This window comes from Mesoplodon mirus (assembly GCF_964341445.2).
Source record: "Mesoplodon mirus genome assembly, chromosome: 14".
NCBI classification, from domain to species: Eukaryota; Metazoa; Chordata; class Mammalia; order Artiodactyla; family Ziphiidae; genus Mesoplodon; species Mesoplodon mirus.
In genome coordinates this window covers 48,897,986-48,922,666 of record NC_138990.1, presented here as the reverse complement: position 1 = coordinate 48,922,666, position 24,681 = coordinate 48,897,986, and the positions used below count along the sequence as shown (strand labels likewise).

Sequence of the window (24,681 nt, the reverse complement as noted above, 5' to 3'; positions counted from 1 at the left end):
ATTTTATACGTAGTAAAATTACTCTAGGTGGACTATGACACACTAAGGATACACTACGTAATCCCTAAAGGCATGATTTTATAACATTTATAAAAATATAAACATATATAAATTTTTCTTTCAACAAATAGAGGAGAGGATACTGCACAATTCTTGATACTAAAGTTTGAGATAGTTTGACCCTGAAACTTTGTCCACTCATCCAACGAGTAGTTACTAATATGCTCCTCGTTCCAGGTATTTCAGCAACCTATGTCTTTGGTTTCTCTAGAAAAAGAAAAGGCTTTCTATGACTATTTCTTGCCAACTTTCCTCTTCCACTGCAAGGGAATCATCTCACTAATGAAACTGATTTTATTACAAGTTGTTGGTTTCTCAGATTCCCACCCCCACCCGCCCTTGCCAAAGTGAGGTATTCCCTGGCTTGAAAAGAACTCCAAACATTCTTCTTTAGAAACAATCATGAGGTGCCAATGAGTTTCTTACCACCTGGAATGGTTAAGGTGCCAGGTGACTCTGACCAACCCTTGAAGGTTTTCTTATCACCTAAAGCTCTAATGGCAGCAGACAAACTGAGTTTAATCTCAACTCTTTTTAAATAATTTGCTTATGCATGTGAACTTGGGCAAATTATTAAATTTCTCAAAACTTCCATTTCCTCTTCTATAAAATGGGGATAATGGTGGCACCTAAAATGTAGCTGTCTTATTAAAGCACTTAGCATAACATCTGCCACATAAGTGGTCAATAGCTATGATCATCATTACCCTTGGGTTTTTTGTTTGATTTTTCCTTTTAACAAAACCTCCTAATTCTTCTCCTTATATCTGAATTAAATATGCCATACCTTTCCACAGGTATTTATCTACCAGTAGGTTACAATCCCTTCAGTTTGTGCCTGTAGAAAAGTCAGCTTTAAGTACAAATAGAGAAAAGAAAATGAGAAGAAGGAGGAGACTACTTTTAGTTTAACAATATCACATTTCATAAAACAGATACGCCTGAATAAAATATTTTTAATTAACCTTGTAACAAGGGAGGAATATAATCTATAAAATTATTCATCAATTTTAAAATATGAGAAGAAGGAGAGTGCACTGTAAACAATTTATTAAAATTCAATTTACAGGGAACTTTTGAGAAACGTCTTCTCTATCAAGGTAGGTACTCCCCCACCAACCACTGTTTCTGGAAATCTTTCCCTATCAACCTCCACCTGAGGGGTCTATAGCATCAGCATTGATACCTTCCTCTCTACAAACACAACAATGGCAGTCTGCCTGAGGGGAAAAAGACAACTCATTCAAAAGAAACAGGTAGAGAAGACCCTTCAACAAGTGAAGGAAGAGTATTCCCTCCTTCTTCTCCTTTTCAGGTTATTATACTCACCACCTCCACCAAGACAGGTCAATAAACCCAGTAAAATTAAGTTCCAGGTGTTGCTCAGGGAAAAGAAGGAACAGAACGCTCTCAGGAAATATGATCCATTCAAGGTAAAGGAGGCTGCTTGCACAACACTTCATTTTTGGAGAAGGCACTGCTCTTAAGCAACAACAAAGGGCTGAAACCAGTTCAGTGCCAGAGAAGGGAGAAGTATAGACTGGAAACCTATAAGGAGTAACCAGCTCTCAGGGTCAGAGGGACATGTGCTCAGAGCAGTATGCACAGACCTCGTAGCAAATATCTAGCTGTTCCAAGAATTTACTATACATTTTGTATGCACTTTTACCTCACACGTTTTCAACCTAGCCCACAGACAGAAAATGACTTCATTCCTAAATTCTGTGGTTACTGGGGAGACTTGATCACATCAATGTCACAAGTTTTAAGAAGTCTATTATCTGAATCTTAATTTTTGTCATTTTATAAAATAAATGGAGGAGGTGGAGACAAGATGGCGAAGTACAAGGATGTGAGCGCACTTCTTCTTACAAAAAGACCAAAACCACAACTAACTGCTGAACAATCATCAACCAAAAAAAAACACTCGAACCTACCAAAAAAGATATCCTACATCTAAAGACAAAGAAGCGACCATGAGACAGTAGAACGGGCGGAAACACGATAAAATCAAATCCCATACTTGCCGGGTGGGCAACCCACAAACTGGAAAATAATTACACCACAGAAGTTCTCTCACAGCAGTGAAAATTCTGAGCCCTACATCAGGCTCCCCAGCCTGTGGATCTGGCAAAAGGAGAAGGAGCCCCCAGAGAATCCAGCTTTGAAGGCCAGCAGGGTTTGAAAGGAGGGATTCCACAGGGCTGGGGGAAACAAAAATTCCACTCTTGGAGGGCTCACACAAGGTCTCGTGTGCACCAGGACCCAGGGAAAAAAGCAGTGACCTCATAAGAGCCTGGGCCAGACGTACCTGCTGGTATTGGAGGGTCTCCTGCAAAGGAGGGGAGACACTGTGGCTCACCGGGGGTGCAAAAACACTGGTGGTGATAGTTCTGGGGAGTACTCACTGACGTGAGCCCTCCTGGAGGCTGCCATTTTCTGACCAAGACCTGGCCCTACCCAACAGCCTGTAGGCTCCAGTGATGGGATGCCTTAAGCCAAACAAACAACGGGGCGGGGGGCAGAGACGCAGCCCCACCCATCAGGAGACAGGCTACTTAAAAGTCTTCCTGAGCACACAGCTGCCAGATAAACACACCCCCTGACACAGACCTGCCCACCAGAAGGACAAGACACAGCTCCACCCACAAGTGCGCAGGAACCGGTCAATCCCACCTGGAAACCTGCATAAGCCTCTCAGCATCATCCACCAGAGGGCAGACAGTAGAAGCAAGAAAACTACATCCCTGCAGTCTGCAGAATGGAAACTGCAATCACAGAAAGTTAGACAAAATGGGATGAGAGAGGAATATGTCCCAGATGAAGGAACAAGATAAAATCCCAGAAGAAAATCAAAGTGAAGTGGAGATAGGCAATCTACCTGAAAAGAATTCAGAGTAATGATAGTAAAGATGATCCAAGATCTCAGAAAAAGAGTGGAGGCACAGATCTAGACAATGCAAGAAATATTTAACAAAGACTTAGGAGAAATAAAGAATAAACAAACAGATGAACAATAACTGAAATAAAAAATACACTACAAAGGGGCTTCCCTGGTGGCGCAGTGGTTGAAAGTCCACCTGTCAATGCAGGGGACATGGGTTCAAGCCCTGGTCTGGCAAGATCCCAAAGGCTGCAGAGCAACTAAGCCCGTGTGCCATAACTACTGAGCCTGCATTCTAGAGCCTGTGAACCACAACTACTGAGCCTGCGTGCCACAACTACTGAAGCCCATGTGCCTAGAGCTCGTGCTGCGCAACAAGAGAAGCCACCGCGATGAGAAGCCCGCACACCACGACGAAGAGTAGCCCCCGCTTGCCGCAACCAGAGAAAACCCACACGCAGCAACAAAGACCCAATGCAGCCAAAAATAAAATAAATAAAATAAAAATAAATATAAATAAATAAATAAAATAAACGGAAATGCAATATAAAATTAACAATGTAAAAACTCTTCAGTCTGCATCTTTAGATTTTTGCATTTTACTAAAGTATACCCCAATGAAGGAAAATAAAATTCATTAGGAATATGGAAGAAACTCAATTTTGGAATATAGCCCTTAAATACATATTTTATTTCAAGGACATGAATTACTTCATTTCTCTCTTTCATTTAAAGGGGGAAATACAAAAACGAATGTGCTTCTTATGTAACACAAATATGTTTCTTCTAATATTTGACTAAATCTGACTCTAACAAAATACAAAGCAATAGGCTAGGCCACTTTGGTTTGGTCACTTTGGTATGGTCTCTTTGGTATGGTCTCTTTCTCTGCTGTTTAACTTACCACGGGTAGCGTGAGCCAGGTTGCCACAAGGCGGTTGTTGATCCAGCGATACCAAGATGGGTTTATAAACATCAAAGGTAAAAAGGGACCCAGCATGAAAATGCTTCCAAAAAAGCTTCCCCAAAACAGAGTGAGTATAAAGTATATCCCTCTCCATGACACCATGATTCTGAAAGACACAAAAAAAATCGATATATTTTGTTACTGTAACTGTCCAAATTGAATTTCAGAATGATACATGTAATAATCTTTAATTATAGGGCTACAGAATAGGCCCTGATAAAGAATATGAGCTTGAATGCCCTCTTACATGACCTACAGGTCTAACAAGTCAGAACATTAGAAGTGGATACTCTCCCCCAAAACAGATATATTTATCAATGGAACAGAATACAGAGCCCAGAAATAAACCCACACACCTATGGTCAATTAATCTTCGACAGGAAATCCCTGATGGTCCAGTGGTTAGGACTCTGTGCTTCCACTACAGGGGGCACAGATTGGATCCCTGGCTGGGGAACTAAGGTTCTGCATGCCAGGTGGCGCAGCCAAAAAAAAAAAAAAATCTTTGACAATGCAAGCAAGAATATACAATGGAGAAAAGACAATCTCTTCAGCAAGTGGTGCTGGGAAAGCTGGACAGCCACATGTTAATCAATAAAGTTAGAACATACCCTCACACCATACACAAATATAAACTCAAAATGGATTAAATATAGGACATGACACCATAAAGCTCCTAGAAGAGAACACAGGCAAAACATTCCCTGACTTAGCAATGTTTCCTTAGATCAGTCTCCCAAGGCAACAGAAATAAAAGCAAAAATAAACAAATGGGAACTAATCAAACCTATAAGCTTTTACACTGCAAAGGAAACCACAAACAAAATGAAAAGACAACCTACGAATGGGAGAAAATATCTGCCAACAATTTGACTGACAAGGCCTTAATTACCAAAATATACAAACAGCTCATACAATTCAATAACAAAAAAACAACCCAATCAAAAAATGGACAGAAAACCTAAATAAATATTTCTCCAAAGAAGACAGATTCTCAATAGGCCCATGAAAAGATGCTCAACATCGCTAATTATTAGAAAAATACAAATCAAAACTACAATGAAGTACCTCACACTGGTCAGAATGGCCACTGAAAAGTCTACAAATAACAAATGCTGGAGAGGGTGTGGAGAAAAGAGAACCTTCCTACACTGTTGGTGGGAATGTAAATTGGTGCAGCCACCATGGAAAACAGTATGGAGGTTCCTTCAAAAACTAAAAATAGAGCTACCACATGATCCAGCAATCCCACTCCTGGGCATTTATCCAGAGAAAACCAAAATCCGAAAAGATATGTGCACCTCCAGTGTTCACAGTAGTACTATTTACAACAGTCAAGACACGGAAGCACCTAAATGTCCACTGACAGATGAACAGACAAACAAGATGAGTTATATATACAAAATGGAGTGCTACTCAGCCATGAAAAGTAATGAAATAATGCCATCTACAGCAACACGGATGGACCTAGAGATTGTCATACTAAGTGAAGTAAATCAGACAGAGAAAGACAAATACCATATGCTATCACTTATACATGGAATCTAAAATATGACACAAGTGAACTTAGTTATGAAACAGAAACAGACTCAGTCATAGAAAACAAACTTATGGTTACCAAAGGGGAAAGGGGGTGGGGGAGGGAAGCGGTAGGAGTCTTGGATTAGCAGTACAACAACAAGGTAAACAACGTCTTGCTGTACAGCGCAGGGAATTAAATTCAATATTCTGTAATAAACCATAATGGAAAAGAATATGAAAAAGAATACATATATATATATGTATAACTGAATCACTCTACTGTATAGCAGAAACTAACACAACATTATAAATCAACTTTTCTCTTTTTTTTAATTGAAATAAAGAAAAAAAAGAGATACTCTCAACTGACCTCCCCCAAAAAAGAAAAAAGCTGTTTAAAAAACCTTGCTTTTTGTTCTGCTTATTAGTATTAACATAAAACTGTATATTTTCTTTTCCAAGACGTTATCCAACACAAAATTTTAAAATATTCCAGAGTTCATTTTTTTTATCTCTTACTATAAAAAGTAGATTTAATGGACTAAGAACTGCAGAACAGTTTCCTAAGGGTGACTGTGCCTAAAAGTGATGGTAACTTTACAGAGTGCACTAAAAAAGAATTTTTTAAATCTAGAAATATTAATTTTTTACATTAGAACCTAAAAGTAATATCTTTGGGCAATTGGTCTTTATGAGCTGAAAGGTTAAGTAGAAGTCAGACTCCTCACTCACTTTCGTAATTATTTGCCAATGGATTGCTTTTGAGGGTCCTCATAACCAGATGAACAAAATATTGATGTTTTAAAAATAAAATGTTGGAAGCACAGTCTAAAATGAATAATCAAACATTTGATTTTACAATCTAAACTCTATTAGAGCAAAAACATGGTTTGCTTCAGGATAATAAAACCGTTGGAAACACTAAAACCATGAAAACAATAATGGCCTTAAAATTTATATATTAAAAAAGGTATTTCAGGGCTTCCCTGGTGGCGCACTGGTTAGAAGTCCACCTGCCAATGCGGGGGACACAGGTTCGAGCCCTGGTCCAGGAAGATCCCACATGCCACAGAACAACTAAGCCTATGCACCACTACTACTGAGCCTGCGTGCCACAACTACTGAAACCAGTGCACCTAGAGCCCATGCTCCGCAACAAGAGAAGCCACCACAATGAGAAGCCCGCGCACCGCAACAAAGAGGAGCCCCCGCTCGCCGCAACTAGAGAAAGCCCGCACGCAGCAATGAAGACCCAGCGCAGCCAAAAATAAAATAGGTAAAATAATTTTTTTAAAAAGGTATTTCAGCAATTAAGACCTCTGAATATTTGAACAGAATCACAACAGGAAAAAGAAATAAAATTTCAAATGTCATGGTGCTTTAAAAAATGTCAGTCAGACAAACAAAACAGGTCAAGTCTCTTACACCAAATCAAGTTTTTCCGCATATTTGGTATACTTTTAAATCTCTACCAATACTTGACAGTGTTATATACAAAATCCTTCAAAGTACAAACAGAACAAATATCTGCTAAGAACTGGCTTTCTGCTAAACTCTAGATCTGAATTTCTAAGAAGTGCTTTGAGGGAGTGAGGGTGGAGAAAAAGAACACTGAAAAACAGTAGCCAAACAATTTGCTCACACAGGGCCCAGGATGGTCTGTAGTTCTATACACCCTTGGCTTTGCTTTCTCTGAGGCTCAGCTCCTCCTCTTTGCATTAAAAGACACTATAGGCCACTTCTCTCCAGTCTAAAATAATAATTAAAAAAGAGTGGCTAAATTTAGTATTCTCAACCCCTATTTCCTTTCATAACCCCTGCCTCCAAAATATCCCTGCAATCCTACTACTCGATTTGAAAATCCCCCGTAACTACCTTTTTTTAAATCTACTGTTTGTTTCTGCCATTAGCTAGCTCTCTGTTTAGATACTCACCCCTCAACTCCCTGAAGGGCTATACTTTACATCCATATACAACTACCTCCCCATCAAAGGCTCTGACATGCTTCTTCCTCACTTACTAAACTACTTCTCATTTGGTGTCATTAAAAGGAAAAAAATTATAGTTAAAGGAGCTTAGGTATCATGTAACAGAATCTTTTCAATTTACAGTGATAAAGCTAAGGACCAGAAGAGTTAAGAGATGTGTCACGTGATATACTGGGATTACTCAAACCAAGTCTAATCTAAAATTACTTTTCCATCCTACGCCTGTTTCTTCCCTAACCTCTCAATCATGTGTACAGTGATTCAATAAACATGCAGAGAGATTCCTACTGTGTGTCAGGCCCTGTGCCAGTTATTTGGGGATACAACAGTGAACATGACAGACATACCAAGCTCTTACATATCTAACAGTCTCTCCAGCCCCTCCTTATGAACTCTGCATTTAATCTAGCCCTGTTCTCTCTCTTCTTCCAAGTCTCAAGGATTTGATAGAAAACTTGGTTAAGAATTACGCTAGCTACACGCTTATTTAGAATAAATAAAATTTAAAAAAACAAAAACAAAAACTGGCTAAACCAAGTGCTGGTAAGGATGCAGAACAACCAGAACTCACACACGTTGCTGGTGGGAATGCAAAATGGTATGGCCACTTTGGAAAACAGCTTTACAGTTTCTTAAAATATTAAATGTACATTTACGATATAACCCAGCAATCCCACTACTGAATATCCAGGACAAATTGAAAACTTACGTTGACACACAAACCTGCACACAATTGTTTTCAGCAGGATTATTCATAATTGCAAAAAACTAGAAACAACCCAAATGTCAGTCACGGGTGAGGGGATAAACACACTCTAATACATAGAAAAGAATACTACTCAGCAGTGAAAAAACATATGACTGATACATGCAACATCTGGGGTTAACGTCAAATGCATTATGCTGAGTGAAGGAAGCCAGGCTCAAAAGGCATGATTTCTTTTTACCTGTATGTTTTCATTTATATGACATTCTGGAAAAGGCAAAACTATACGAGGGAACAGATCAGTGGTTGTCAAAAGGTTAGGGGTAGGGGGAGTGTTTGACTGTGAAGGGGCAGCACAAGGGAAGTTTTAGGGGTTGAGGAAACTGTTCTATTTCCCAATTGCAGTGATGGTTACAAGACTATGCATTTGTTGAAGCTCACAAAACGTATATTTACTGATCTTTACTAAATTAAAAAGAAATTAAAAAGAACTAAATTAAAAAGATTATGCTATGTGAGATAAAATCTGATAGAATATTCATTAAGCTCTTATGATCTGGGGAATTCTACACGTCTGGATTATTTCAATTATAAGGACATCTAAACTATGCCAAGCTTTTAGAATACACCAGGCACTGTTTCATATATTTTAAATGTGTGAACCTGTTTAATACTCACAATAATCCCATGGTGTAGATATTTTCATTACCCCACACTTTATATATAAGGATACTGAGGCACGAAGTGGTTAAGTAATATGCTCAAGATTATACAGCTCGTAAATGGCAGAGCTGGGATTTGAATCCAGGTAATTCGGTGTCAGAGTCCATGCTCAGTCTAAAATTCAACAGTATGTTCTTTTTCAAGCATATACTTCTTTTGTAATTAAACACACACACTTTAAACACTATACAAAATCAAGATGTCATAAATCTAAACCAAGTTTTTAATATTTCATGCAAAAATTATTCTGTATGTTAGTGAAGTTTATAGGAACTTAGTGAGGAAATCTAACGTCTTTTCTTACCTTAACACTCCCTAGTACTTAACATATAGCATACAAAAACTTGGGGAGAGCTGAGGATGGGGGTTGCCAGCTTCTGCTGGAAAAAAATCTGGTTAAATAACTGGTAAATGAACCACCTAATCTTTTAAAATCCTTTAAAATAAGGGCCACATCACTGCAAAGGTAATCACAAACACCGTAATTTAATATTTCTGTGCATTCTTTGTATAATACTGATAGCATTCTCAAAAAATAAAAGCCATTTGGAAAATAATCATAGTTTTAAAATGGCATATCCATTTTATTGCCGAGTACAGATACATAGAACTCAACTGTAGATCTTCTTGAAAAGCGATGCCTACTTCAGTGTAACCCAGGAACTTTTCCCCTTAAGAAGACCACTGTCCCTTCTCAATGAATTAAGATCTCTTACCCACTAACTTCCTAGCTCATAATCTGATTCTGATGCTTGCCCTTGTCTAACCATCTGTGGTTCCAATGACTACAATGCCAAGCAAAGGCAGGAACCAAAACATAGCCCACCTGGACTTCTTATTCAGTTGCATATATTATTCCTAGAGTATGACAATGTGGGAGGATACTCCCTGACAAGGATTAAGGGAATCTACTAGGGATACTGACAGTTCCTTGCTCAGGAAGGAAAGACGTTTTACTTCACAAAATTTCCTTAGTTTTTTAATTCACATAACAATTCAAATATTAACAAGCATTGCTCTCATAGTCTAGGAGGGAAGCTAAGTGTGCTAAGGAACGACTGCAATTTGGTGTGATACATACTATAATAGAGGTATGTAACAGGTGTTAAGGATAGGTCAAAGCAAGGCAAGATGAGCTCTGCTAAAAGGGATTAAAGAAGGTGTTAGACACTTAGAGGATGAGAAATTGGGGGAGGGGAGAGATTACTCCAGACAATAAAACAAAACATGTAGGGCTTCCCTGGTGGCGCAGTGGTTAAGAATCCGCCTGCCAATGCAGGAGACACGGGTTCAAACCCTGGTCCAGGAAGATCCCACATGCCGCAGAGCAACTAAGCCGGTGCGCCACAACTACTGAGCCTGCGCTCTAGAGCCCATGAGCCACAACTACTGAAGCCCGCGTGCCTAGAGCCCGTGCTCTGCAATAAGAGAAGGCACGACAATGAGAAGCCCGTGCACTGCAACGAAGAGGAGCCCCCGCTCGCTCCAACTAGAGAAGGCCGGCGCACAGCAACGAAGACCCAACACAGCCAAAAATAAAAACAAATTAATTAATTAATTTAAAAAAAAACCATGTAGAGTCACATAAATTTGAAACAGCATGGCTTAAACAAGGAACTGTAACTTATTACATATTAATGAGGTATAGGGTATACATCGGGGAGCTGCAAGAAATCAAGAAGACCCTGGTCCGAAAGACAAAGTGCACATAACCAGGGCAGGATAGACAAGAATACCACCTTGAGCATGTCACCATGGGTGGGAAAAAACCTAAGGCGTATGACTCATGTTTTAGAATAAATGTCAGAAGTAACATGGTGTAGATAAGCCTGGACTCAATAAAACCAACCTGTATACTGATTAAGAGCAAAGAGCTTCTCTGCCCTCTAAAACAGTGCATGGGACTGTCAGCAAAAATCCAGCATTGACAGATGCTGGTATTAAAGAGGTCTGTGAACCAGGAGCACCTGATCCAGTTCCAACTCTCAACAGCCTGATGATCGTGACCACACCGCTTAACCAGGATGCTCACAGGTGAGGAAGTTAGGAAAAATTCCCTCATATTTTGAGCACCTAATATTTGCCAGGCACTTTACAAAAGGCTCTCAGTATTTACATACTTAACACCTACAGATTCATATTCATGAACAACCCAAAGGTTCATGACATGTAAGTAATCTGTAATTTTGCTGAAACTCAATGTTGAAATTTGAATATTGCAAAACTAGTGTCAAAACACAAATCAGGGCTTCCCTGGTGGTGCAGTGGTTGGGAGTCCGCCTGCCGATGCAGGGGACGCGGGTTCGTGCCCCGGTCCGGGAGGACCCTGCATGCCGCGGAGCGGCTGGGCCGTGGGCCATGGCCCCTGGGCCTGCGCATCCGGAGCCTGTGCTCCGCGGCGGGAGGGGCCGCAGCAGTGAGGGGCCCGCGTGCCGGAAAAAAAAAAAATCATTTAGGTAGTAATAATCTGGCCAACTATATAGTATCCTAATCTCAATGGGCCTTTACTCTGTTCTACCTACCGCACGTGCACCATAGTGTATTTATAAATTGGAGGTTTTATTATCAAAAGACCTTGCTATAGGGCTTCCCTGGTGGCGCAGTGGTTGAGAGTCCGCCTGCCGATGCAGGGGACACAGGTTCGTGCCCCGGTCCGGGAAGATCCCACATACCGCGGAGCAACTAAGCCCGTGAGCCATGGCCGCTGAGCCTGCGCGTCCGGAGCCTGTGCTCCGCAACGGGAGAGGCCACAACAGTGAGAGGCTCGCATACCGCAAAAAAAAAAAAAAAAAAAAGAACCTATTACCAGGGGCATTCCTGGAAAATGCAGTGGAGAATCCAGAACTGGGACCAGTAAGACTTAAAAGCCAAAAAGTAAATACTGAGTAATAAAAGTAATATGAAGAGTTAAGCATATTGTTTCAGCCTTTGTCTTCTCTGGAGAAAGTAAAACAGTTTCTGGGCTGGGGGACACACAGCTGAGGGCAGTAACTGCTCTGTGGGATTAAGTAACCATATACCTACTGAATCGTGAACGCTGAGACCCCACAGAGTCTTCCCTCACTGAGCTCTCAAATGACTGCAACAAGATTTTAGTCCTAGTCCAGTGCACTCCAATAAAGCTTTCTGCAATGATGGAAATGTTCAATAGCTGTGCTGTCCAACATGGCAGCCATTAACTAAATGTGGCCACTGAGCCCTTGAAATTTGGCTAGTTCAACTGGGGAACTGAATTATTAATTTAATGGTATTTAAATTTAAATAGCCACATGTGGCTACTGCATTGAATATGAATAGCACAGCTCTACGCTGACTTACTGGAGCACACTTCTCTGAGGAGTCTGACCAGACCATGAGGAAGGATGAAAATATAGAAACACTGGTGGTTCCCTTTTTATTAGCTGTAATAAAAATTCCAGCTAATCACCCTGCAGTGAAGCCCAAAGTTCATATAACCCTCACCTGTATGCAAGCTTCTTTGTAAGTCCCCTATTTTTTACTGTGAGTAGATTATGACACATCTGAGGAAAGACTTTAACATGACATTAGATACCAAAACAAACAGAAAAAAGTATACTTGAAAGAAACAAACTATTCAGGGAGAAAAAAACTATCTTTAACATTTTCAGAAAGACAAGAAATACTGCATCTGGTAGACAAGAATATGCACTTGTGGGGGAAAAATTTTTAATAAAATGAAGAATGGAAACATTCAGAGAATGAGAGCTACTGGAAGTTTAAAACACAGCAAATGTTTAGCAAAAATGAAACACTCAACAGAAGAGTTAGAAAATAAAACTGAAGAAATCCCCCCAAAAGTCAAGCAGAAGATGAAGAGACAGAAAGTATATTAGAGGACCAAGACAGAGGTCTCATAGGCAAATCATATAAACTTCAAAAAGAAAGTAGTGAGAAACTGGAGGAGAGGAAATCAGCAACAAAATAATTCATAGAAACTCCCCAGAACAGGAGGACATGACACTCCATATTAACAGAGCCTACTAAAAGCTAGGATAATGGATGAAAACAAATGCTCATCAGGGCACGTCACTGTAACTTTCAGAACAGAGGAAATGATGGACATTCTACAAAACCTCTGGAGGGATGAAAATGGGTCACATGTAAAGGATCAAAAATTAGACTGGATTTGGACTCGGCAGCAATACCAGAAGCAAGATGAAAACAGAACAATGCCTACAAAATTCTCAAGAAAATTATTCCATCCAGTCACTCTTTCACTCAAGTGTAAGGATAGTAAAAACACTATCACAAGGTCTCAAAGTTACCTCCCATACAATCTTTTTTCAAGAAGCTATTGGAAAACGGGCTCTGCTAAAACAAGAGTAAACAAGACTGAGGGAGACTTGAAATACAGGAAACGAGATCCAACACATGTGAGAACCTCCAAAATGATCATGAAGGGAGATCCCAGGGTGACAGTCATGCATAGAACAGAGAAGGCATCCAATCTAAACAAACTGGGGGAGGGTGACGTATCACCAAAATCCTTGCTGCTAAACAAACCATCTTTTTCTGAGCCAAGAACAGAATGCCCAGGTAAAGCTGGCACAGATTCTAATCTGTACTTGGCTTCTTGAACATGTACTAGTAAAATTCCTGTTCTCTCTTCCATACACAGCTGCCAGATCAGCTGATGACACTCATTTTATCTATCCTAGGTACTCTACTCTGACCTACTCCTGAGAGGTGGAGGGAGGGCATGGTGAATTTAGAAGCATTATTCCTACCCGAGAGTCAACACCTGCAGAGTCCTGACTGTGGTGAGCCCTCCACAGTAGTTTTCCAGGACTTATTTATGCATGAACCTGCCCACTGCCTTCCCCTAAAAAAGGATCTATCTGGTGAATCCTCTGGGAAGCTGAGGTCTGACTATCACCCAGAGACTCTGTACCTGTAGAAGCCTTCATCTATCTGATGGCAGCAGTGTTTGATGGCAGTGTTTGATAGATTACGCTGACTTCTCAAGTTCTCAATAAATAAATAAATAAATTGTGTAGGGATACATAGATAGGTAAAATTTTAAAGTAAAAGAACAATCAACATAAAAGGATACTAGCTGTCATGGTGGGGCACACAGGAGGCTTCTAAAGGTACTGGTAATATTCTATTTCTTAAGTATGGTGGCTATTTATACGTTCACCAACAATGACTTTTGGACTATTCTATCAGCGGCAATTTTTGCCAATCTGCACACACACCATATATCATACACTCTTCTAGTTATATGCTACATTAGCAACAGCAACAAAAACGGTTTTAGTGATTACCATCCTTGGTGGAAACGGAAAAAACACAGCTTTCACTTGTTAATTCATGTATTTCTATATTACCTAATTTTATAAAGAATAAACATATAATTTACAATTAAAGATATTTTAATTATAAAAAATTTAAGAACACATTAATTCAGGTTAGGATGATCTCTCTTTGTTATAATCCCTAATCAAATACTCTGCCAGAAAAAGCAGTCCTTGGGAATCAGTGGAGACAAATAAATGGGACAAGTTTATAAGTTTTCTAAGACTGCTCCAAAATAAATAAGCAACATGTTGATCCTGATTCAAGTGACAAAATCAAATACATAAGATGAGAGCGTGAACGCTAATGTCAATCACTGCATATATACGATATATAATAATAGTTATTGCAAAATATCGCTTCACAATGAAAATGAAAACGTTTTAACAGTCAGCTAAAACAACCGTAGCCTGATTACTGAGATTATTCCACAAACTGAAAGAAATTAACTGTTAACTATTTAAGTAGTTTAAGCAAATGCTCTTTACGCTCTAATTTTGTAAACTAGGTGAATACTTCACTTATACAATCGCACTGATTTAGTTTTTTCACAAACATAAGTGAAATGTTTATGAACTGATTAATTTCTTTTAAATCCACCAATACACTTTTAAATCCCTGGATGCATGTTAATTTACATGACCTGATTTTGATGAACATGTCTTCATTTTTTGGAATTTAATAACATAAACACATCTGTCGACTGATGAAATGGTGTGCTTCTTTATTCCCCAGTGACAACTGTATTTGTTTTCCTTTCAAGTCCTGAAAGCAGAGGCTCAAAGCTAAATTTAACATCCAATTTTACAAGCAAAGATTATGGTTATTATTATCTTTTTCTCCTCTTACAATCTTATATTTTTATTCTTATTGGCATTATTGCCATATGTCTTTCATTGTAAATCACTTTAAATTCTTGTAGGAAGCAGACTATTAATTAAAAATAAATTTAGGACTTCCCTGGGGCCCAGTGGTTAAGAATCCACCTGCAAATGCAGGGGACACGGGTTCGATCCCTGATCCAGGAAGATCCCACATGCCGCGGAGCAACTAAGCCCGTGTGCCACAACTACTGAGCCTGCACTCTAGAGCCCGTGAGCCACAACTATGAGCCTGCAAGCCGCAACTACTGAAGCCCGTGCGCCTAGAGCCCGTGCTCCGCAACAAGAGAAGCCACCACAATGAGAAGCCCGGGTACCGCAACGAAGAGTAGTCCCCGCTCACCACAACTAGAGAAAGACTGCGCAGCAACAAAGACCCAAAGCAGCCAAAAATAAACAAATAAATAAATTTAAACATTGTTACCTACAGTGACCTTATTTATGTTTACACATTTTACTAATTAAAAAAAAACAAAAGAAACTAGGTCTCTACTAAAGCATAGTGTCAGGAAACCACTAGAAATTTGTATTTAACAGTTTATGTTCTAGGTATTCTGAAGACAAAAAAGTATACTCCTGTATAAGCAAATCGCCAAAAGAAACAAGTAACAAAAAAATAAACCAAAAAGACAAAACTTAAAACACCTCTGCTTATCAATTAAGCACTTATAATGCAACCAGGGGAAGCTAAAAGGATACTGTTTAAAGGTGCTCTGGCACCTTTACCTGTTTGGGAAACCAACAGACAATAACAGGAAAGGGACAAACTATACGATTTCATTCTTCCTGAAGCAGCACGAGAGAATAATACGTTCCCAGATACAAAAAGAAAGTAAAAGGTTAAGCAGCATTCTAGTCACAGAGCACTCAGAAGAAATAAAAGCAGTTTACAAATTCTGACAAAACAGAACAGGACAGCTACAGAGCAGAATACGGTCAAACCTCAGCTCTACCCAAAAATGAAGCAAGAACTTCCAACTATCAACTGGAATTCAGTAAACAAGTCTGTTAACTCCCTGGTGGGGGAGTCTACCCTGAGTTCTTAGAACTGTATACAGACATTTGGGGTTATATAAAATGACACTACTTATCTATTGAAGTTTAGTGAGAGAAGAAATTATCTGGATAAATATTCACAGATCTCTACACTGATACAATTCTTTTACTTAAAATGTATTCAAAAGTTAATACTGAGAAAGAAGCAGAGAGTATATACTGTATAATTCTATTTATCTAACATTCAAAAGCATAGAAACTAATTTATAATATTAGAAGTAAGGATAATAGTTATCCTGGGAGGTGCAGAGCAGGAATAGTAACTGCAAGGGGCACCAGGGGGCTTCGAGGGCTTTGGCAACACTGTTTCTTATTTGGGTGCTCGTTACACGTGGCGTATTCACTTTATGAAAATTCACTGAGCTGTATACTTGTGGTTTATGCACTTTTCTATATGTATATTTCAACAATATTTACCCCCAAAGTTATCATTTAAACTGGATACTTTATAAGAAATCCAATTCAATATATGCAGTTTATAGGAAGAAAATACAAATGGTCAAGCCAATAAACAAGGTTCAACCTCACTATTTTCTGGAAAATGCAAAAGTGAAACAACAAAACACCATTTCTTCTCAAAGACTGACAAAAACGTCTAAGTCTTGCCTTTGATATTCTAAATATCACTTGGTAGTATCTTTGTCTTCATAGCTGGAAGGGAGTATAAACTTTAGGGGGCAAACAGATAAGTAGCTGTTATAATTTTGAATGCCTACCATCAGGAATGCTTTCTCAGTATCTACCCCTGAGAAATACTCAATTGTAAGTACAAAGATGTTTCATTGTAGCCTTGTCTGTAATGACAACAACAAAAATCGGAAACGTGGATGTCCACTGATGAGGGAAGGGCTAAATAAACTGTGGTACTTTCAGCATTATGAAATACTACCCAGCTGGAAAGAATGAGCTATATTTTTTTTAATGAACAGCTCGCCAAGAGGTATTGCTAAGTGAAAAAGAATATGATACCATTTTTGGAAGGGGGAACCACATTCCCCCCCCAAAAAACCCTATGCTATATGGCTTATATAAATAAATGTAAATACACATAAATCTGTCTAGAATGATACATGCCAATGTTATTATGGTTGCTTAAGTGAAGACAGAAGAGGCTGCAACTAAGGATGGTGGTCAAAAAGGTATAGACCTTTCTATTGATATAATGTTTTAAAAAGAGAACATTTCCACTTACATAGTAAAAGGAAAACAGGAAGGAACAGAGGGAGGGAGGGAAAGAGAAAGGAAAAAAGCAGCAGCTCAGGCACAGCCAAGAGTCAGCTTACGAATAATGCCAGTTGTTCCATGATCCCATGATCAGAGTAAAAATGATCAAATGGGGACTTCTCTGGTGGTCCAGCGGTTAAGACTCCGCACTCCCAATACTCAGGGCTGGGTTCGATCCCTGGTCAGGGAACTAAATCCCACATGCCGCAATGAAGATCTCACACGTGGCAACAAAGATCCTGCGTGCCACCAACTAAGACCCACCGCAGCCGAATAAATAAATATATATATATTTTTTAAATGATTAAACTTTGAGGTAGAAATAACCCATACCTCTTAGCCAAATTACTCTTTGCCATACTTTAAACTAAAAGTAAATTTTTACAGACAAATTAAAAACCACTCAAAACATACACTGAGATAGGAATGATAAAGCACCCTAGATAAACTAAAACTACACTGGCACCCTTAAGAATCATTGGCCTAACAAAGGTCACTCAAAACCACCATTCAATTTACTTTACAGCACTCATCTCCATTAACTTGAAGTTTAAGCTCATGTTTTGCTTTTTCCTTCATGAGACACACAGCTAGACAGTAAAATGTATAAGTAAAGTACTAAGTGATGGAGGTACATAGACTATCAGAAGGCAAGCAAGTTTACTGACACTCTTCTTATATACAAAATATGAGGCCATGAATATATATACATATATAAGTCTCATAAGGATAAAGTTCTAGCAGAAAAGTTATTAAAGTTACCAAAAACAGAATTTTCATTTCTGACTATACCCATGTCTACTTTAGTCAAAGCATACTCTTTAAAGGAGAGAAAAAAGTTAAAATATCTATCTAAATTTACCAAGTTTTTTCAATCATTTCATTTAAACAGAGAATATGACCAATCAGAGTCATTCTGCAGTCACTGAAAACTCACAATATTTGCACTAGCAAACACTAACCATCTTTGGGCAAGGTATTACAAAGGCTATTCTTTGTTACTGTTAACAGAGTCTTTGCCCTCCTAGGACAGATCATCTAATGGAGAGGGAAGAATGAATTTTAAAAGTAAGGAGGGAGGGAGGCAATACAAGGAAGTATATATTAAAATGCCAAATTCATGAAAAATCAGTAAGTGTGACAATGAGTTTGTAAAACCTTAAAAGTCTAGAGCTAGAATTAAGATCACCGAGCTTGGGCTTCCCTGGTGGTGCAGTGGTTGAGAGTCCGCCTGCCGATGCAGGGGACACGGGTTCGTGCCCTGGTCCGGGAAGATCCCACATGCCGCGGAGCGGCTGGGCCCGTGAGCCATGGCCGCTGGGCCTGCGTGTCCGGAGCCTGCGTGTCCGCGACGGGAGAGGCCACAACAGTGAGAGGCCTGCGTACCGCGCAAAAACAAACAAACAAACAAACAAACAAAAGATCACCGAGCTTTGGGAATTCCCTGGCAGTCCAGTGGTTAGGACTCAGTGCTTTCACTGCCATGGCCCAGGTTCAACCCCTGATCAGGGAACTAAGATCCTTCAAGCTGCATGACGTGGCCAAAAATTGTAATAAAATAAATAAAATGGTAAATTAAAAAAAAAATCACCAAGCTTTAAACAACTTTTGGTTTCACAGATGGCTGTCTCATTAAACCAATGAAGAAAGTGAGAAGCAGAAAAGCTGAGGGACCTGACTGTGCTCACAGTGGCACACCCAGTGATGATGGAACTAGGTGAAGACCTCCCATCTCCAGTTACCAGCTCAGCGTTCTTCCCATTAGAAAGGGGTCCTAGAGGTCTAAGGCAATCAATTAAAACATGCAGGAGGAATCAAGATGCAAACAAGGCCTGGGCCTGGAGGAAGAACAGTACTCTGTCAAGCTAGGACAAAAAAGACAGGCAAAGAGGCCGACTTCTTGACATTATTCTTTATGATGCACACTGCACAGGGACTGGTTAGGCATAAGGAAGTTTTTCCAAAGTCTCAGGATTTCTGTTGGGTTTTGTTTCTTTGAAATTGTTTCAAACAATATGAATTATTAACAGCATTTTTTAAAAAATGAAAACATCACCAATATTTTTCTGCATAAATGGCAAGCACACTCACTACATTTCAACTATTTCCTGTTATTACACAAGGCTTCCTTGTAAGATGTAGAAGTTAAAACCACACACACCCACACTGAGTGGAACATAACTATATGAAATCATTTCAGAAAGACGGGTTAGTATAACTCTATTATACCTCTTACCTGTTATTCAAGAGACTACCCTCCCTGTTCAAATTACTTACTATAGTCTTCAAAATGTTAACTATATGGTACCATATAACCCAGCAATTCCACTCCTAGATATATATACCTAAGTGAAATAAAAATATATGTCCACACAAAAACATACAGGAATGTTCACAGAAGCACAATTCATAACAGTCAAAAAGTGGAAACAACCCAAATCTCCTTCATTTGATAAATGGATAAACAAAAGTGGTATAAACATCAGTGGATATCATTCAACAAACAAAGCAATGAAGTACTTGATACATGCTACAACACAGATGGACTTTGAAAACTCATGCTAGGTGAAAGAAGCCAGTCACAAAAGTCCACATAGTCTATGATTTCATTTATGTGTCCAGAATAGGCAAATCTATAGAGACAGAAAGTAGGTTAATGGTTCTTTGGGGCTCAAGGCAGGTGGACGGGGTGACTGCTAATGAGTATGAAGTGTGTTTTGGGGTTAAAAAAAAAAGTTCTAAAATTAGACAGTGGTGATGGCTACACAACTCTGAACAGTCTAAAAGCCACTGTGCCTTGTACACTTTAACTGGCTGAATTGTATGGTATGTGAATTATATCTCAAAATAAAACAGTTAATTAGCTGGGACATTACCAAGACATGAATAACTCTAACCAACTCTACCCTGGAGCTCATGAATGCTGAAGGAAAAGAGAAATTGTGAGGATAACTGCCACTCCAGAAATTAGAAACAAGAGTATATACAAGTGGGGCTTCCCTGGTGGTGCAGTGGTTGAGAGTCCGCCTGCCGATGCAGGGGACAAGGGTTCGTGCCCCGGTCCGGGAGGATCCCACATGCTGCGGAGCGGCTGGGCCCGTGAGCCACGGCCGCTGAGCCTGCGTGTCCGGAGCCTGTGCTCCACAACGGGAGAGGCCACAGCAGTGAGAGGCCCCCGTATCAGGGAAAAAAAAAAAAAAAAAAAAAGAGTATATACAAGTGAAGCCAGAGAACAAAGGGGACCAAAACACAGACAGAATGAAATCACAGAACAGAAAAAAGACCAGACAGAAATACATCAAAATGTTACCAATGACTGTCCCTGCATAGTGAGACTATGGTTGATTTTTTTCCAAATTGTGGACAAAGAGTATTACTTTTACATAATTTTTTTAAAATCTCAACAACATTTATTTCAAAGGGAAAAATCAAGAGCCAGAATTTCTTATATTAAGGGACTGGATAGGGTGCCTCACAAACAAAACATTGAAGGTAGAGTTAACCACTAATGAGAAGTATAAAATGTGAATTATACAATATTAAAGACACTGGTCCCATGTTTTTCATATATGAAAGAGCTGATATTCTGAATCAATAGTTTTGGGGGTTTTTTCTAATATAAGTTACTGGTATTCACTGGAAGCCATAAAATACCACTGTTACAGGGCAACATCTATCAAGTGATTTGACTGGACAAGGAATACAATGTTTTTCTCCCTATTTCATACCACAAAACAACTTGATCACATTATTTCTAAAATCTATAGTTATGTTATTACCTTTAATAAAAGACTTCTAAGCTACAGATTAATACAATCTGAGTGAAAATGCCACCATTTTGTCAAATAAAATAAAGTCAACTATCATTCATAGTATTTTTTCTTATAATACATAAAAGCAAATGAAGAAAATATTTACCATCTATTCTTCACACAGCAAAGGGTAGTTTACCCATAGAAGGTTCACAGAATGTATTCAAGGGTTCATAACCCCCTTAAAATTGTAGGCTGTTATTTATAAATATATGTATATATATAATATACATATAATATATATACATATTTTTCCCCTGTGGAGAGAATCCCTAACTTTTATCAGAGGGGTTTGTAACTCAAAGAAAGTTAGACACTACTGATTTAGAGAAATAGTTGAACCACAGCCTAAAATGGTCTTCCGTTACAAGGAATCCTAGAGACGTTAACTCTTAAGAAACTACACTACGTAATTTTCTTTCATGAAACACAAGTATCTAGACAAGGAGATAGAACCAAGGATAAATCATATATAGCCACTATTCTAGAAAAAAACTTCAAGAAGTCAGAAAAAGCAACCAAGTGTTGTAGGCAAAGGCAGAAATATTACAGACCATAATTATTTTATTTGTATTTATTTGTATTAGGCCTTGTCTTAAAAATATCTGAAAAGTCATTTTTATTTAATACCTCACAATATGAACGAAATCATATTTTTTTTTTTTTTGGTACGCAGGCCTCTCACTGTTGTGGCCTCTCCCGTTGTGGAGCACAGGCTCCGGACGCGCAGGCTCAGCGGCCATGGCTCACGGGCCCAGCCGCTCCGCGGCATGTGGGATCTTCCCAGACCGGGGCACAATCCCGTGTCCCCTGCATCGGCAGGCGGACTCTCAACCACTGCGCCACCAGGGAAGCCCCAAATAATTTTTGATTCAAAGTATTTCAGACTGAAATCCATTAACTGCTTTTATTCATAAACATCATGGAATTCTGGGTGAATGCTACAAACATACAAAATATTTTTTTTCTGACTTATTCTGAAAGACAATGACTGAGTTTTGGTTAATGTGTATTTTATGCAAATAATAACAGCGTTAATATCTGGAATATCTGTTTACTATTAAAATTTTACTTCTGTGACCTTTATTCCTCCTAAACTTGAAAAAAATCAAAATAAATAACGGATGGAAAATAATCCTAGAACTCTTTCCATGTATTTTAAAGTGTTTCATGTAGCATGTTCTTACCATTAGTAAATAAAAACATAGGTGGAGAAATTAGTAAGAATGCCAATAAAAAGATTTCATTTGGTAACAAAAGCTCATGAAGACTTAAGAATGGCAACTGATATTTATAGGACTTTAAAAGTTATTTACAGGGCTTCCCTGGTGGCGCAGTGCTTGAGAGTCCACCTGCCGATGCAGGGGACACGGGTTCGTGCCCCGGTCCGGGAGGATCCCACATGTCGCGGAGCGGCTGGGCCCGTGAGCCATGGCCGCTGAGCCTGCGCGTCCGGAGCCTGTGCTCCGCAACGGGAGAGGCCACCGCAGTGAGAGCCCCGTGTTCCGCAAAAAAAAAAAAAAAAGTTATTTACAGAGCTTACAAATGTGACTCCTCTATTTGATAGACAAGAGGAGGTAGTTTTCAGAATAGTATTGAAACCAAGCCCCCCTAAAACTAAGTTTCCCTAACAAGTTTATGATTAATCTCTCTACCCAAAATTGTATTCACTTGCTTGTCTCCCCTGACCTCAATCCCTTTCTTGCTCCCCCTGACCTCAATCTTCTGTGCTAACTGAAAACTAATCACCCAGAGTTAGATGACTAAGACTGCTGTCGTTGATAATACCATTAATGTACTAAAATGGCTGTTGCAGGTATCATCATTAGCATACACTCAGGTTGTTTCTACAGATGAGAACACCTGGCCAGAGAATCGTACATCAGAGACATCCTGACCCCCAAAACCACACTTAAGAAATGTCACAAGATGATGATTAATCCCAGTTTCTTTGTTCGTCCCCGTTAAAACATCCCTAACTCAAAGACCACGAGGGAGTGGATCTGAGACTTGTCTCCCATTCCCTTTGCTTGGCACCCTGCAATGAACGCTTACTTTGCTGCAAACAACCGCTATCAAGAGTTTGGCTTTCTACACTAAGGGCACAGTTACAGTATAATGCATAAAATATTATGAAAGACATCTCCGAAAGTTCAATTTAAAAACCACACTGTCTGGGCTTCCCTGGTGGCGCAGTGGTTGAGAGTCCGCCTGCCGATGCAGGGGACACGGGTTTGTGCCCCGGTCCGGGAAGATCCCACATGCCGCAGAGCGGCTGGTCCCGTGAGCCATGGCCGCTGAGCCTGCGCGTCTGGAGCCTGTACTCCACAACGGGAGAGGCCACAACAGTGAGAAGCCCGAGTATCGCTAAAAAAAAAACAAAAAAAAAAAAACCCACACTGTCTATAAAATCACCTATTATGGAAAGTCAGAATTGAAAGGGGCTTTAGAGATAATTTAGTCCACCAGTTTGCAAACTTTTTGAATCCTTCATTCAAAAATCTCACCAAGAAGTCTCATATGTAAAACAGAACCAGAGAAGAGCTCTACTTGAGGACTGGCCCCAGCCCCAGCCCCAGCTCCTCACCTTTGCCTAGACCTCTCTGTCCTAAGGGATGTAAAAGACATCATTTGAAACCAGTGGCCCAGGCAAACCCTTCATATTCCAGAAGAGGCAATAAAGACCCAGATTCAGTGAGACCACCTGGTGGTTTGCTTACTCCTCGGGTGATCTTCACATAAAGTCCATCACAAACACATAATTTTTGAGATAGAAGGGCAGGGCTGGCCAGGACTTCTCACTCTCAGTCTGTCTCCCTCTAGTTTACTCTGCCTCTCTTTTCAGAGACTGTTAAGAGACATGGGAGAGAAAGAAAGACTGTATAAAGTACTTTACATACAATATTCCTAATCTCACAACTCTGAAAAATGGGTAAAAGTACACCCATCTTACAGTTAAAGAAAGTGACCTCAGAAGCATTCAAATATTCCCAGACTATATAGTTGACAGGTCACAGAGCTAGGCTTTAAACTTGCATCCATTTAACTCCTAAGCCTGTGCTCTTTCCAATTAAACCACGTTATATTTGTATAGCACGAATGCCAGACTACAAAAGAAAGAGGAATCCATGGACCGGGCCGAGAAAAACGCCCAGAGAGTCTCCAAAATAGTATCAAAGTGATAGGTATTTACTAACATGAGCACCCTAAGTTAGCAGCACTGAAATGGGGTTGTGAGAAGTATGGTTGACAACACATTAAGAAGAAACAAAGCAACCATGAGACCAACAAAGCAAAGCCAGGTTTAAATTAATGAGGCATGGCTGCTGAATGTAAAGAAAGTTTCACCACACATATTCAGGAAGTCAACAATGAGAAATGGAATTGTTGTACTTAAGCAAAAACACGAAGTCCAAAAATACAAGAGGAAAAAAGTACAAAGTCAGACAGCTACCGCAAAAGAGTAAATTACACTCTACCTAAAACAAAACTATTTACAAAAGAGTAAAATGTCTTTCAGATGTTTAACAAAATACCACA

General features: G+C 39.5%; 1 protein-coding gene across 4 annotated transcripts in view; it reads right to left on the bottom strand.

Annotated features, from left to right (window-relative positions):
• LCLAT1 (lysocardiolipin acyltransferase 1) overlaps positions 1-24,681 on the bottom strand; it is a 182,447-nt gene that overhangs the window by 116,899 nt on the left and 40,867 nt on the right. For 3 of the 4 annotated variants that reach the window (XM_082642802.1, XM_082642801.1, XM_082642803.1), the window contains one exon: positions 3,849-4,017. The exons of the other annotated variant lie outside the window; for it this stretch is intronic. In XM_082642802.1, the coding sequence (XP_082498928.1) occupies positions 3,849-4,013 (165 nt within the window). In that variant the 5' untranslated portion in view covers positions 4,014-4,017. The remainder of the gene's footprint in view (positions 1-3,848; positions 4,018-24,681) is intronic. 4 annotated transcript variants of the gene reach the window in all.